This window comes from Ranitomeya imitator, chromosome 2, assembly GCF_032444005.1.
Source record: "Ranitomeya imitator isolate aRanImi1 chromosome 2, aRanImi1.pri, whole genome shotgun sequence".
In the NCBI taxonomy this organism is placed as follows: Eukaryota; Metazoa; Chordata; class Amphibia; order Anura; family Dendrobatidae; genus Ranitomeya; species Ranitomeya imitator.
This window is the reverse complement of record NC_091283.1, coordinates 163,869,502-163,884,083: the sequence shown is the minus strand read 5'-3', so window position 1 is coordinate 163,884,083 and position 14,582 is coordinate 163,869,502. Positions and strand designations below refer to the sequence as shown.

At 43.7% G+C, this 14,582-nt stretch overlaps 1 protein-coding gene across 10 annotated transcripts in view; it reads left to right on the top strand.

The window, feature by feature from the left end:
* Positions 1–14,582, top strand: part of LOC138662298 (multidrug and toxin extrusion protein 1-like) — a 185,073-nt gene that overhangs the window by 28,972 nt on the left and 141,519 nt on the right. For 4 of the 10 annotated variants that reach the window (XM_069747758.1, XM_069747755.1, XM_069747753.1 and 1 more), the window contains exon 2: positions 3,291–3,466. In XM_069747758.1, the coding sequence (XP_069603859.1) occupies positions 3,293–3,466 (174 nt within the window). In that variant the 5' untranslated portion in view covers positions 3,291–3,292. Of the gene's footprint in view, positions 1–3,290; positions 3,542–14,582 lie in introns of those variants that run through there. The other 6 variants (XM_069747751.1, XM_069747756.1, XM_069747750.1 and 3 more) reach the window with 2 other exon arrangements.

Below are 14,582 nucleotides of genomic sequence, written 5' to 3'. Positions count from 1 at the left end.
CATGGCATTCCTGAGAATATTGTTTCTGACATAGGTTCCCAGTTTGTTTCAAGGTTTTGGCGAGCCTTTTGTGGTAGGATGGGCATTGACCTATCCTTTTCCTCGGCTTTCCATCCTCAGACTAATGGCCAGACCGAACGAACCAATCAGACCTTGGAAACATATCTGAGATGTTTTGTTTCTGCAGACCAGGATGATTGGGTGTCCTTTTTGCCGTTGGCTGAGTTCGCCCTTAATAATCGGGCCAGCTCGGCTACCTTGGTTTCTCCATTTTTTTGCAATTCTGGGTTCCATCCTCGTTTCTCTTCAGGACAGGTTGAGTCTTCGGACTGTCCTGGTGTGGATTCTGTGGTGGATAGGTTGCAGCAGATCTGGACTCAGGTAGTGGACAATTTGATCTTGTCCCAGGAGAAAGCTCAACTTTTCGCTAATCGCAGACGCCGTGTGGGTCCCCGACTTCGTGTTGGGGATCTGGTTTGGTTATCTTCTCGTCATATTCCTATGAAGGTTTCCTCTCCTAAATTTAAACCTCGTTTTATTGGTCCGTATAGGATTTCTGAGGTTCTCAATCCTGTGTCTTTTCGTTTGACCCTCCCAGACTCCTTTTCCATACATAATGTATTCCATAGGTCGTTGTTGCGGAGATACGTGGCACCTATGGTTCCATCTGTTGAGCCTCCTGCCCCGGTTTTGGTGGAGGGGGAATTGGAGTATATTGTGGAGAAGATTTTGGATTCTCGTGTTTCTAGACGGAAACTCCAGTATCTGGTTAAATGGAAGGGTTATGCTCAGGAAGATAATTCCTGGGTTTTTGCCTCTGATGTTCATGCTTCCGATCTTGTTCGTGCCTTTCATGCGGCTCATCCTGGTCGGCCTGGGGGCTCTGGTGAGGGTTCGGTGACCCCTCCTCAAGGGGGGGGTACTGTTGTGAATTCTGTGGCTGAATTCACTCCTGTGGTCACAAGTGGCACTGCAGCTTCTGAGCTTCCTCCCTCAGGTGTTCTGGTGAGCTCGTTAACTGCTTCATTACTTAACTCCGCCTGATGCTGCTATCCTTGCTCCTTGTCAATGTTTCAGTGTTGGATCTGAGCTTCTCCTGATTGTTCCTGTGACCTGCTGCTCTGTATAGCTAAGTGCTTTTTGCTTTTTTGTTGCTTTTTTTCTGTCCAGCTTGTCTTTTGTTTTGCTGGAAGCTCTGAGACGCAAAGGGTGTACCGCCGTGCCGTTAGTTCGGCACGGTGGGGTTTTTTTTGCCCCCTTTGCGTGGTTTTGCTTTAGGGTTTTTTGTAGACTGCAAAGTTCGCTTTACTGTCCTCGCTCTGTCCTAGAATATCGGGCCCCACTTTGCTGAATCTATTTCATCCCTACGTTTTGTCTTTTCATCTTACTCACAGTCATTATATGTGGGGGGCTGCCTTTTCCTTTGGGGAATTTCTCTGGGGCAAGTCAGGCCTATTTTTCTATCTTCAGGCTAGCTAGTTTCTTAGGCTGTGCCGAGTTGCCTAGGTAGATGTTAGGCGCAATCCACAGCCGCTTTTAGTTGTGTTTAGGATAGGATCAGGTGTGCAGTCTACAGAGTTTCCACGTCTCAGAGCTCGTTCTTGTATTTTTGGGTATTTGTCAGATCACTGTGTGCGCTCTGATCGCTAAGCACACTGTGTCTCTGGATTGCCTTCATAACACCTGTCATTAGCAAACATAACACATATGGGGACATAATGACATAATACTGTGGGGGTAACATACTATGTTTGGGCTCCATATAGAGACATAATACTATGTGGGCATCAGACCATATGGGAGCATCATATGAGGACATAATACTATGGGGGCATCAATCTAGATGTGGGCATCTTATGGAGACATAATACTATGGGCTCATCATTCTATGTGTGGGCATCATATGGGGATAGTACTTTGAGCCCATCATATGCGGGCATGGTGCTGTGAGAAGGCATCATATGGAGGCATCATACTATGTGTGGGCATCATATGGGGATAGTACTTTGAGCCCATTATATGCGGGCATGGTGCTGTGAGAAGGCATCATATGGAGGCATCATACTATGTGTGGGCATCATATGGGGATAGTACTTTGAGCCCATTATATGCGGGCATGGTGCTGTGAGAAGGCATCATATGGAGGCATCATACTATGTGTGGGCATCATATGGGGATAAAATACTATGGGAGCATCATAATGTTTGAGGGCATCATTTGGGGCATAATACTATGAGGGACCGTTATATGGGGACATAAAAGTGCGTGGGGGCATCATATAGTGGAATAGTATGTGCATGGGGAACACAACCATAGATGGAAGAGTGCGGGGTAGGTCTCTGAGATTTTTCGATACATACATGCTAGCCACCTTAGGGAGAGACCCAAGTTGGGCTAAATGTAGCGGGACGAAAGAGACCGAAAAGCCCTCTACTTAAAGGAAATACATAGTGGATGCTTTCCTGAAACGGAAAGTACTTGCAAGCAGCATAATACAAAGGATAGCAGGTTTACCCAGAATCCTTTGCAGTAGGCGGAGCTATGCAAATCATCTCTTTCCACCCCAGTCTAATCCACAGCGCTTGGAATCGCCAAGCGTGCAATGCTGCGGATTAGTTTCTAAATTTACACAGCTGTGTAAATTTAGAAACTAATCCGCAGCATTGCACGCTTGGCGATTCCAAGCGCTGTGGATTAGACTGGGGTGGAAAGAGATGATTTGCATAGCTCCGCCTACTGCAAAGGATTCTGGGTAAACCTGCTATCCTTTGTATTATGCTGCTTGCAAGTACTTTCCGTTTCAGGAAAGCATCCACTATGAGATTTTTCGGTAATGCAGCTCCTCCCAGGTTATTGGGGACATCTCAATTAATTTACATGGGTTTCCGCAGAAAGGTCATATCCAACCTTTCCCTTAGGCGTCCTCTCTGAGCAGCTCCTTGCCTTCTTCCATATTGTAGTGGAATCACATCCCCCCCATCCCGCTCTGATTACAGCTCCTATCATTGCCGCATATGAAGAATATTTAGCAGGGCTGTCGGACACGGCCGGATTTATTAGATCTTACAATTCTACTAAAAAGAGGCCTTGAAATGACATTTCAATCCTTCTGCTACTTTTAAAGGGGAAGAAGCCAATTATAACAAGAACTGCAGAGCAAAATAGGTCACCTAACTTTTCCATGATCCTGAATGTTGTGTTAAGTAAAATAATAGGAGTTATTGTTCCACAGATTGTTTTCTTTTGTGGTTGACTAATATTTAACATTTAATGTTGTAATACCCCAACAGTAATGGAAAAGGAGGAGGATAAAGTCACAAGACTGGAGGACACTATTGGCACTGGCATCGACAACAACGTAGAGACGGATCCAGACACAACAGGATGTCTACAGAAGATGCGATGTGTTCATCCAGAGGCCATTTTCCAGGAGATGAAGACGATCATAAAACTAGCTGGACCCGCGGTAAATAAACTGAAACTCACAATGTTCCACAGTGCGCCACATACAGCCGTTATCCAGCTCACGGACGGCTTCTGGGTATGTGCATCATACCGTAGGATGCATTAATCTATATGCCAAGTACCAAAGCCAATAACACTATTGGAGATTAATTTGCCATTTTATTACACTATCACGTATAAATACAATTCCGGTCTATATTCCAAATTCTTGTAGGGGTAGTGGCAGTATTACAGTAGTTATATTCTTGTACATAGGGGGCAGTATTATGGTAGTTATATTCTTGTACATAGGGGGCAGTATTATAGTAGTTATATTCTTGTACATAGGGGCAGTATTATAATAGTTATATTCTTGTACATAGGGGCAGTATTATAATAGTTATATTCTTGTACATAGAGGGCAGTATTATAGTAGTTATATTCCTGTACATAGGGGGCAGTATTATAGTAGTTATATTCTTGTACATAGGGGCAGTATTATAATAGTTATTTTCTTGTACATAGAGGGCAGTATTATAATAGTTATATTCTTGCACATAGGGGGCAGTATTATAGTAGCTATATTCTTGTACATAGGGGGCAGTATTATAGTAGTTATATTCTTGTACATAGGAGCAGTATTATAGTACTTATATTCCTGTACAGAGGAGGCAGTATAATAATAGTTATATTCTTGTACATAGGGGTAGTATTGTAGTATTATAGTAGTTATATTCTTGTACATAGGGAGCAGTATAATAGTAGCTATATTCTTGTACATAAGAGCAGTATTATTGTAGCAATATTCTTGTACATAGGAGGCAGTATTATAGTAGTTATATTCTTGTACATAGGGGGCAGTATTATAGTAGTTATATTTTTGTACATAGGAGCAGTATTATAGTAGTGATATTCTTGTACATAGGAGCAGTATTGTAGTAGTTATATTCTTGTACACAGGGGACAGTATTATAGTAGCTAAATTCTTGTACATAGGAGCAGTAATGTAGTAGTTATATTCTTGTACATAGGAGCAGTATTATAGTAGTTACCGTATATTCTTGTACATAGGGGGCAGTATTATAGTAGTTATATTCTTGCACATAGGAAGCAGTATTATAGTAGGTATATTCTTGTACATAGGAGGCAGTATTATAGTAGTTATATTCTTGTACATAGGGGGCAGTATTATAGTAGTTATATTCTTGTACATAGGGGACAGTATTATAGTAGCTATATTCTTGTACATAGGGAGTATATTATAGTAGTTATATTCTTGTACATAGGAGCAGTATTATAGTAGTTATATTCTTGTACATAGGGGCAGTATTATAGTAGTTATATTCTTGTACATAGGAGGCAGTATTATAGTAGTTATATTCTTGTACATAGGGGACAGTATTATAGTAGTTATATTCTTGTACATAGGAGTAGTATTATATTAGCTATATTCTTGTACATAGTGAATAGTATTATAATAGTTATATTCTTGTACATAGGGGCAGTATTATAGTAATTATATTCTTGTACATAGGAGCAGTATTATAGTAGTTATATTCTTGTACATAGGGGCAGTATTATAGTAGTTATATTCTTGCACGTAGGGAGCAGTATTATGGTAGTTACCCGTATATACTCGAGTATAAGCCGACCCGAGTATAAGCCGACCCCCCTAATTTTGCCACAAAAAAACTGGGAAAACTTATTGACTCGAGTATAAGCCTAGGGTGGAAATGCAGCATTTACCGGTGAATTTCAATAATAAAAATAGATCATTATTTCCCCATAGCTGTGCCATATAGTGCTCTGCACCGTTCATTATTTCCCCATAGCTGTGCCGTGTAGTGCTCTGCACCGTTCATTATTTCCCCATAGCTGTGCCATATAGTGCTCTGCACTGTTCATTATTGCCCCATATAGTGCTCTGCACCGTTCATTATTTCCCCATAGCTGTGCCATATAGTGCTCTGCGCCGTTCATTATTGTCCTATAGCTCTGCCCCATATAGTGCTCTGCACCGTTCATTATTGCCCTATAGCTGTGCCCCATATGGTGCTCTGCACCGTTCATTATTGCCCTATAGCTGTGCCCCATATAGTGCTCTGCGCCGTTCATTATTGCCCTATAGCTGTGCCCCATATAGTGCTCTGCACCGTTCATTATTGCCCTATAGCTGTGCCCCATATACTGCTCTGCGCCGTTCATTATTGCCCTATAGCTGTGCCCCATTTAGTGCTCTGCGCCGTTCATTATTGCCCTATAGCTGTGCCCCATATAGTGCTCTGCGCCATTCATTATTGCCCTATAGCTGTGCCCCATATAGTGCTCTGCACCGTTCATTATTGCCCTATAGCTGTGCCCCATATAGTGCTCTGCACCGTTCATTATTGCCCTATAGCTGTGCCCCCTATAGTGCTCTGCACCGTTCATATTTCCCCATAGATGCTCTGCCATTGTTGCTGTTGCTGCTGCTGCTGCTGCAGTAAAAAAAAAGAAAAAACACATACTCACCTCTCTTGATTGCAGCTCCCAGCGTCCGGTCCTGGCATCTCTCTGCTCTGACTGATCAGGCAGAGGGCGCCGCGCACACTATATGCGTCATCGCACCCTCTGACCTGAACAGTCAGAGCGCAGAGACGCCGGGAAGATGGAGCGGCGCCCGGCGGCTGGAACGTGGACATGTGAATATGCGATACTTACCTGTTCCTGGCGTCCGGCTCCTTCTCCCGGACAGCTGTCTTCGGTGCCGCAGCTTCTTCCTCTATCAGCGGTCACCGTTACCGCTGATTAGAGAAATGAATAGGCGGCTCCACCCCTATGGGAGGTGGAGCCGCCTATTCATTTCTCTAATGAGCGGTCCCACGTGACCGCTGATAGAGGAAGAACTGCAGCACCGAAGACCGTGGGACGGCAGGGGGAGCGCCAGGATTGCTGGAAGCAGGTAAGTATGCCTCAGCGCCCTCTCCCCCTCACCCGCCGACCCTGCCACCCACCTTGACTCGAGTATAAGCCGAGAGGGGCACTTTCAGCCCAAAAATTTGGGCTGAAAATCTCGGCTTATACTCGAGTATATACGGTATATTCTTTTACATAGGGGCAGTATTATAGTAGTTATATTCTTGTACATAGGAGCAGTATTATAGTAGTTATATTCTTGTACATAGGAGGCAGTATTATAGTAGTTATATTCTTGTACATAGGAGGCAGTATTATAGTAGTTATATTCTTGTACATAGGGGCAGTATTATAGTAGTTATATTCTTGTACATAGGGAATAGTATTATAGTAGTTATATTTTTGTACATAGGGACAATTTTTTATTAGTACTCACATGTAAAGCGCCATGGAATAAATGGTGCTATAATAATAAATAATAATAATAATTAGTAAAAAAACAAACAGAACATTTTACTGTCCATTGCTCTGGAAAGAAACAAAAATAAACAAATGTAATAATAATAATAAACAACACAAATGGTAAATCCACATTAATTCATATGTACATTCCTCCATAATGTTTTGTTGTTCCCATTCTTTCTGATCTCTAGACATTTTATGCACCTCAGTTCTGACATGATCAGGCTCACTGCTGTCATATGATGGAAGGGTTCAATACTGATGGAGACTTGGGTTCTCGTATGCCAGTGATAGTACTTTATGACTGTTATAATCAGATACAAGGTCCCCTGGTTGATGTAACTTACAGAAGATGGTACACCATAGATGATATCTGGGTATTTTAGGGACTGTAATCTTGGGACTTTTAACTTGCAGGATATTTCTTCCCATATTTTCCTCCCACCACAGCACTCCGTTATAAAATGTGCCATTGTCTCTTCTTGCTGACAACCCAGAGGACACATTCGATCTGTCACACTAAGACACTGCAGGTTACCCCGAACATAAAGCTTCCCATGTAAGCCAGGCGATGTCAAAAAACTTAGCTAGGAGCCAGCTGCATTGAGAAACCTCAGACTTTCCTGCAAGGTGGTAGTTGTGCAGTCTCTCAGTGCAGGCTGTGCACCAAAGAAAGTCCTGCATATCCTGACATTACAGGTCCTTCCTGGTCTTATTTTCAATATAACACTTCTCTGCTCCCCATTTCTTCAGACACCTGAGACCGTACTCCAGATACTGGGGTAGATAGTCACCTGTCATCTCCTCCTCTTGAGACTAACGCCTCGCACCCAAGACTTTGCAAAAGGCAATATCCACTCCCTGATACTATTTACCCACAAGGAACTAGAGTCCAGGTTAACAAAATTAATTTTCAGAAACATGGAGTCAAAGAAGGACCTTGGATTCAGCATATATCGCCTGCCCTCTCTCCGCTGCAGGTAAGTACCGTAATCCCTCTTTTCACTGGATTCAACCTATTTCCCCACAAGAGCTGCAAGAATAGGCTGAGGAGCCTCACCAAGAAAGATTCTGGCAAAGGAAAAATGACAGAGACATACAAGAAGACAGGAACCAGGCAGGTACGGACTGGGGCTAAAATTCAGCCCTGGCAGCCCATGACCAGACAGGCCCTTCTGGCATTTGTCAGAATTGCCAGATGGCCAGTCCAGCCCTGGAACCAGGTAAGTCTTCAACACAGCAACCCTTTCTCTGTAGGTCAGCCTCCAGTTCTTCCATCGCTGAACCTTTGCTTTTCTGGTTTCCATCTTTTCCTCCCAATTCAGTTTGGTGTTATCCTCCCTCCAGAATTTAACCCCTAGAATCTTAATATGGGTTAAGGCTTTGGCAAACTGTGGCACATCAAAGCCTGGATCAGAATCCAATTTCCACAGAGCGTGACTCTTCTCAAGGTTGACCAGAAACCCAGAGGCCTCCAAGTAACTTCTGATGGCCGCCGATAACAATTGCATCTCATGAAGATTAGATATCACCAAGGTCACATCATCCGCGTAGGTGACAACATTTAGAGCCAAGCAGTGAGAGACTGGCACCCCCTGAAAGTCACACTTCTACAGTGACCTCAAAAAGGGTCTTTTGCAAAAACATAAAAGGACGGACTCAGGGGGCAGCCCTGTCTCACCCCTGCCTCAACTCCAAAAGTATCACCCTTCCAACCATTAATCAGAGGAAAGCTCACTGCCTTCCTACACAAAGTCTTTAGCCAATCCACAAATTGTCCCAGAATACTGTACTTTGCCCAGATGGCCCACAGATAATCATGATCAACTCTGTCAAAGGCTTTCGCCTGGTCCAGACTGACAACATATCTCCCACAACTCAGAGATTTACATCTCTCAAACATCTTCCGTATCATGATGACTGCTCAAGAGATGTTCCGACCTTTTACTGTGCCAAACTGAGAGCTTGCCAACAGTGTCGGGGATAGACACTAGAAAACAGGATCTTTGCCATAATCTTGCTGTCGACATTCAAGAGGGCAATTGGCCTCCAGTTCTTGATGTCACTCGGCTCTTTACCTTTAGACAGCAGAATTAACTAAGACATTTTCATGGATGGAGGCATCAGGTGATTTTGTAGACAATTTCTGTAAACATCCACAAGAATTGGAGCCAAGAGGTCTCTGAATTTCTTATAGAATTCTGCTGTTATACCATCTGGACCTGGTGCCTTCTTCAGATGTAACTTATCAATGGCCTCCTTAAGGCTACTTTCACACTTGCGTTTTCTGCTGTCTGTCGTTATGCAGCAAAATCATGTATCGATAGACATCACGAAAATAGGGAAAAACGTGTGTGACGCTTCAAGTGTAATGACGAATGCGTCGTACACAAATTCCGGGAATCAAATGTCTGGGGACGAGAGAGAGTCTTCCATTATAGCCGACATTAGGCAGCGCAGGATGCGTCGCTGACCGATTTTCCAACGTGCACAAAAAAGTTATTCTGAACGTTTTCTCTCCACGACGGACCGCTATTATACGAGGGATCCAGTGTGTGACGGATGGCCATCCGTCACAATCCGTCGCTAATACAAGTCTATGGGAAAATGCCGCATCCTGCATTCTCAAAAAGCGACGGATTGTGACGGATTCAAAAATACGCAAGTGTGAAAGTAGCCTAACTTCCTCATACTGTCAGTTCTGCTGTCAAAGAAGAAAAGTCCAGATCATTAGCATCAGGCATAGGAGTTGCCTCCAAGAATTGAGTCATCTTGTCTTTATCCAAAACTTTCCTCTGAAACAAGTCAGTATAATAAGATCTCACGACACCTAGGATGCCCTCCCGAGACTGTACAGTCTCTGACCAAAATTCAGCACCAGAGTCCGTGGACTGTACACCAAAATCCGGTTTGTGAGATGTGAACCGTTCTTGGTTTCTGTAGGTCTCTGCCAGGGGCCCCATCCTCCCCAGGATACAGTTTATGTCCCTGACCACATTGGCCAGCTCCACACGCAGTGGATGAGCAGCCTTTAGTATATATATATCATATCAATCTCCATCAATCTCCTGGTGCACGCGCTGTCTCCTTCCCAGGCTTTGCCTTGCATAATGGCTCTGGGTTTTTGAATGCAGAAATCTCCTTTGGTTTTACCACAGACGACTTTATGGTTTCACCCCTGGCTCCGGGCTCCACAGCACTTTTACTGCTGCCACCCAGCTGCGACCTTGTGAGCCCTGAGCGCGCCATACCGGTCACCATGTCTCGCTGCTGCAGGTTTTCCTGCCATGTCTGCCTCTTCAGAGATGTCCGGCTCTGCCTGTGTGGAGGAGTGAGCTGCACACCTGAGGCCGGTAATGGCGTCGGCTTCACCTTCTGTGCACCAGGATGGGTTTGTACGCTGAGAGAAAATTCCTTTGGGGATTACTGAACCTTGGGCTTTGCTGCATTTCTTTACTTACTGACAGTTTCACATCAGGTTTCCTTGTTGTTACTGGAGCTTGTGTTCCTTCCATAACTTTACTCACATTAACTCTGCTTAATGGTGACTCTGGGATGTGTATTCCCATTAGAAACCTGGGAACTTTCTCCCAGTGTAGACCGTGAAGCTATATTCTTGTACATAGGGGGCAGTATTATAGTAATTATATTGTACATAGGGAGCAGTACTATAGTAGTTATATTCTTGTACATTGGAGCAGTGTTATATTAGTTATATTCTTGTACAAAGGGGCAGTATTATAGTAGATATATTCCTGTACACAGGGGCAGTGGCAGTATTACAATAGTTATATTCTTGTATGTAGGGTGCAGTATTATAGTAGTTATATTCCTGTACATAGGAGCAGTGGCAGTATTATAGTAGTTATAGTCTTGTACATAGGGGGCAGTATTATAGGAGTTATGTTCCTGTACATAGGGGCAGTATTATAGTAGTTATATTCATGTACATAGGAGCAGTATTATAGTAGTTGTATTCTTCTACATAGGAGCAGTATTATAGTTGTTATATTCTTGTTCTTTTCCTAGCGGCAGTATTATACAGTAGTAGTAGTTACCGTATATTCTTGCACATAGGGAGCAGTATAATGGTAGTTATATTCTTGTACATAGGAGCAGTATTATAGTAGTTATATTGTACATAGGAGCAGTACTATAGTAGTTATATTCTTGTACATAGGTGCAGTGTTATATTAGTTATATTCTTGTACATAGGTGCAGTATTATACTAGTTATATTTCTGTACATAGGTGCAGTATTATATTAGTTATATTCCTGTACATAGAGGTGGTGGCAGTATTATAGTAGTTGTATTCTTGTACATAGGGGCAGTATTATAGTAGTTATATTTCTGTACATATGGGCAGTATTATAGTAGTTATATTCCTGTACATAGGGGCAGTATTATAGTAGTTATATTCCTGTACATTGGGGCAGTGGCAGTATTATAGTAGTTGTATTCTTGTACATAGGGGGCAGTATTATAGCAGTTATGTTCCTATATATAGGGACAGTATTATCTATATATATAATCATCTAAGGGGCACTTCCATCTGTTTGTCTGCCTGTCTGTCACGTAAATCCCGCGTCGCTGATTGGTCTCGCCAGCTGCCTGTCCTGGCTGCTGCGACAAATCAGCAACGTCCACAGCCCGGCCGAGAATTAGTCCCTCCGTTCTTTCGTCCAGTCAGTGCCCGGTGCCCGCTCCATACTCCCCTCCAGTCAGCGCTCACACAAGCTTAATGGCAGCGTTAACGGGCCGCGTTATACCGCGGTGTAACGCACTCTGTTAACGCTGCTATTAACCCTGTGTGACCAACTTTTTACTATTGATGCTGCCTATGCAGCATCAATAGTAAAAAAATGTAATGTTAAAAATAATAAAAAAACAAAAAACCTGCTATTCTCACCTTCCGTCGTCCGCCAATGCGCGCGCGGCTGCCGCCAGCTTCCGTTCCCAGAGATGCATTGTGAAATTACCCAGAAGACTTAGCGGTCTCGCGAGACCACTAAGTCATCTGGGTAATTTTGCAATGCATCTCTGGGAACGGAAGCTGGTGTCAGCCGCGTGCACATCGGGACAGCTTTGCTGGATGCCGGAGAATGAATATATAAGTATTTTTTATTTTAATTATTTTTTTAACAGGGATATGGTGCCCACACTGCTATGTACTACTATGTGGGCTGTGTTACATGTTAGGGCATATTAGGTTAGGCTATGGGTTGAACTAGATGGACTTAAAGTTTTCTTTCAACCTTAATAACTATGTAATATACTGCGTGGCTGCTATACACTACGTGGGCAGTGTTATATACTGCGTGGGCTGTGTTATATACTGCGTGAGCTGTGCTATATATTACGTGGGCTGTGTTATATACTGCGTGGCTGCTATATACTACGTGTGCAGTGTTATATACAACGTGGGCTGTGTTATATACTGCGTGGCCACTGATATATACTGCATGGCCTGTGTTATAAACTGCGTGGCCTGTGCTATATACTGCATGGCCTGTGTTATATACTGTGTGCCCCGTGTTATATACTGTGTGAGCTGTGCTATATACTGCGTGCTTTGTGTTATGCACTGCGTGTGCTGTGTTATATACTGCGTGGCTGTGTTATATATTGCATGGCCTGTGTTATATACTGCGTGGGCTGTGCTATATATTACTTGGGCTGTGTTATATATTGCATGGGCTGTGTTATATACTGCGTGGGCTGTGTTATATACTGTGTGCGCTGTGTTATATACTGTGTGGGCTGTGTTATACACTGCGTGGCCTGTGTTATATACTGCGTGGCCTGTGCTATACATTATGTGGGCTGTGTTATATACTGCGTGGCTGCTATATACATACATACATATTCTATAATACCCGATGCATTAGAATCGGGCCACCATCTAGTAGTATTTATATTCTTGTACATATGGGGCAGTATTATAGTAGTTATATTCTTGTGCATAGGGGCAGTACTATAGTAGTTGCATTCTTGTACATAGTGCACTATAATAGTTGTTATAGTTCTGTACATAGGAGCAGTATTGTAGTAGTTATATTCTTGTACATTATTATTATACATTTTTATAGCGTCATTTATTCCATGGCGCTTTTCATGTGAAAAAAGGGGCGAATATAGACAAATTCAATAAACATGATAAAAAAACAAGGCACTAAAAGGTACAGAAGGAGGGAGAACCCTGCCCCCGAGGGCTCACAGTCTGCAGGGGATGGGTTAGGATACACTAGGAGAGGGTAGAGCTGGTTGTGCGGCAGTTCAGTAGGTTGAGGATCACTGCAGGCTGTAGGCTTATTGGAAGAGGTGGGTCTTCAGGTTCTTTTTGAAGGTTTCTATGGTAGGTGAGCGTCTGATGTTGGGGTAGAGAGTTCCAGAGTATGGGGGAAGCACGGGAGAAGTCTTGTATGCGGTTGTGGGAAGAAGGCATAAGAGGGGAGTAGAGAAGGAGATCTTGTGAGGATCGAAGGTTGCGAGTAGGTAAGAACCGGGAGACCATGTCACAGATGTATGGAGGAGACAGGCTGTGGATGGCTTTGTATGTCATAGTAAGGGTTTTGAGCTGGAGTCTCTGGACGATGGGAAGCCAGTGAAGAGCTTGGCGTAGGGGAGAGGCTGGGGAATAGCGTGGAGACAGGTAGATTAGTCAGGCAACAGAGTGTAGGAAGGATCGGGGTGGTGCCAGAGTGCTAGAGGGGAGGTCAGAGAGTAGGAGGTTGCAGTAGTCAAGGAGGGAGATGATAAGGGCATGCACTAGTGTTTTTGTGGTTTCGCGGTCAAGGAATGCACGGATCCGGGAAACATTTTTGATTTTGAGACGGCAGGAGGAGGCAAGGGCTTGGATATGTGGCTTGAAAGAGAGGGCAGAGTTGAGGATCGCCCTGAGGCACCGAGCATGCGGGACTGGGGAAAGTGAGCAGCCATTGACATTGATGCATAGGTATAATGTCACTGGTGGTCACTGTATTCCCTGTACACTGACACTATATACAGAGCTCCTGTGTATAATGTCACCTGTGATCACTGTATTACATGTACATAGTGGCAGTATTATAGTAGTTACCGTATATTCTTGCACATAGGGAGCAGTATTATAGTAGTTATATTGTACATAGGGAACAGTAGTATAGTAGTTATAGTCTTGTACATAGTGGACAGTATTATAGTAGTTATATTTTTGTACATAGGGGCAGGGCCGTATTTAGAGTTTCTGCTGCCCTAGGCACTTTTAGTGCTGCCTCCCCCATTAGAGAGTATGACACTATCTTCAGTGACTTTGGCAAAAATCGCTGATGTGAAAGTAGCCTTTTTCAGCAGATCCGGCAGTTTTTCCGCATCTGCCGCGTAACGGATCACTTACGGCAACACTGCGTTCGGCCTCATTCATTCCCTATGGGACTTCCGGACATGTGCGGCACTTGCGGTTTTGCCGTGATCCGATAAATGCGGTACTTGCAGCAATGGGAAAAAAACACTGCTAGCAGTGTTTTTTTTGTCTCACCGCTAGTGCAAAACCGCAAGTGCTGCACATATCCGCAAGTAGCCATCACTACCTGTCCCTGCACCTTGCTAGGTCATCCCTAACCATCCCTCCCTGACCTAAAACTACACTATAAAGCTTTAGAAAAACAATCTATTAACTGTCATATTCCTATGATAATGAGGGCTCCAGACAACGGCGTAGACTAGGACGGGCAGTCTCCGGGTCTCCATTGTCTCTCTGTGCACACCCTCAGTCCCTGCCTCACTGCCTGTTCACAGACAT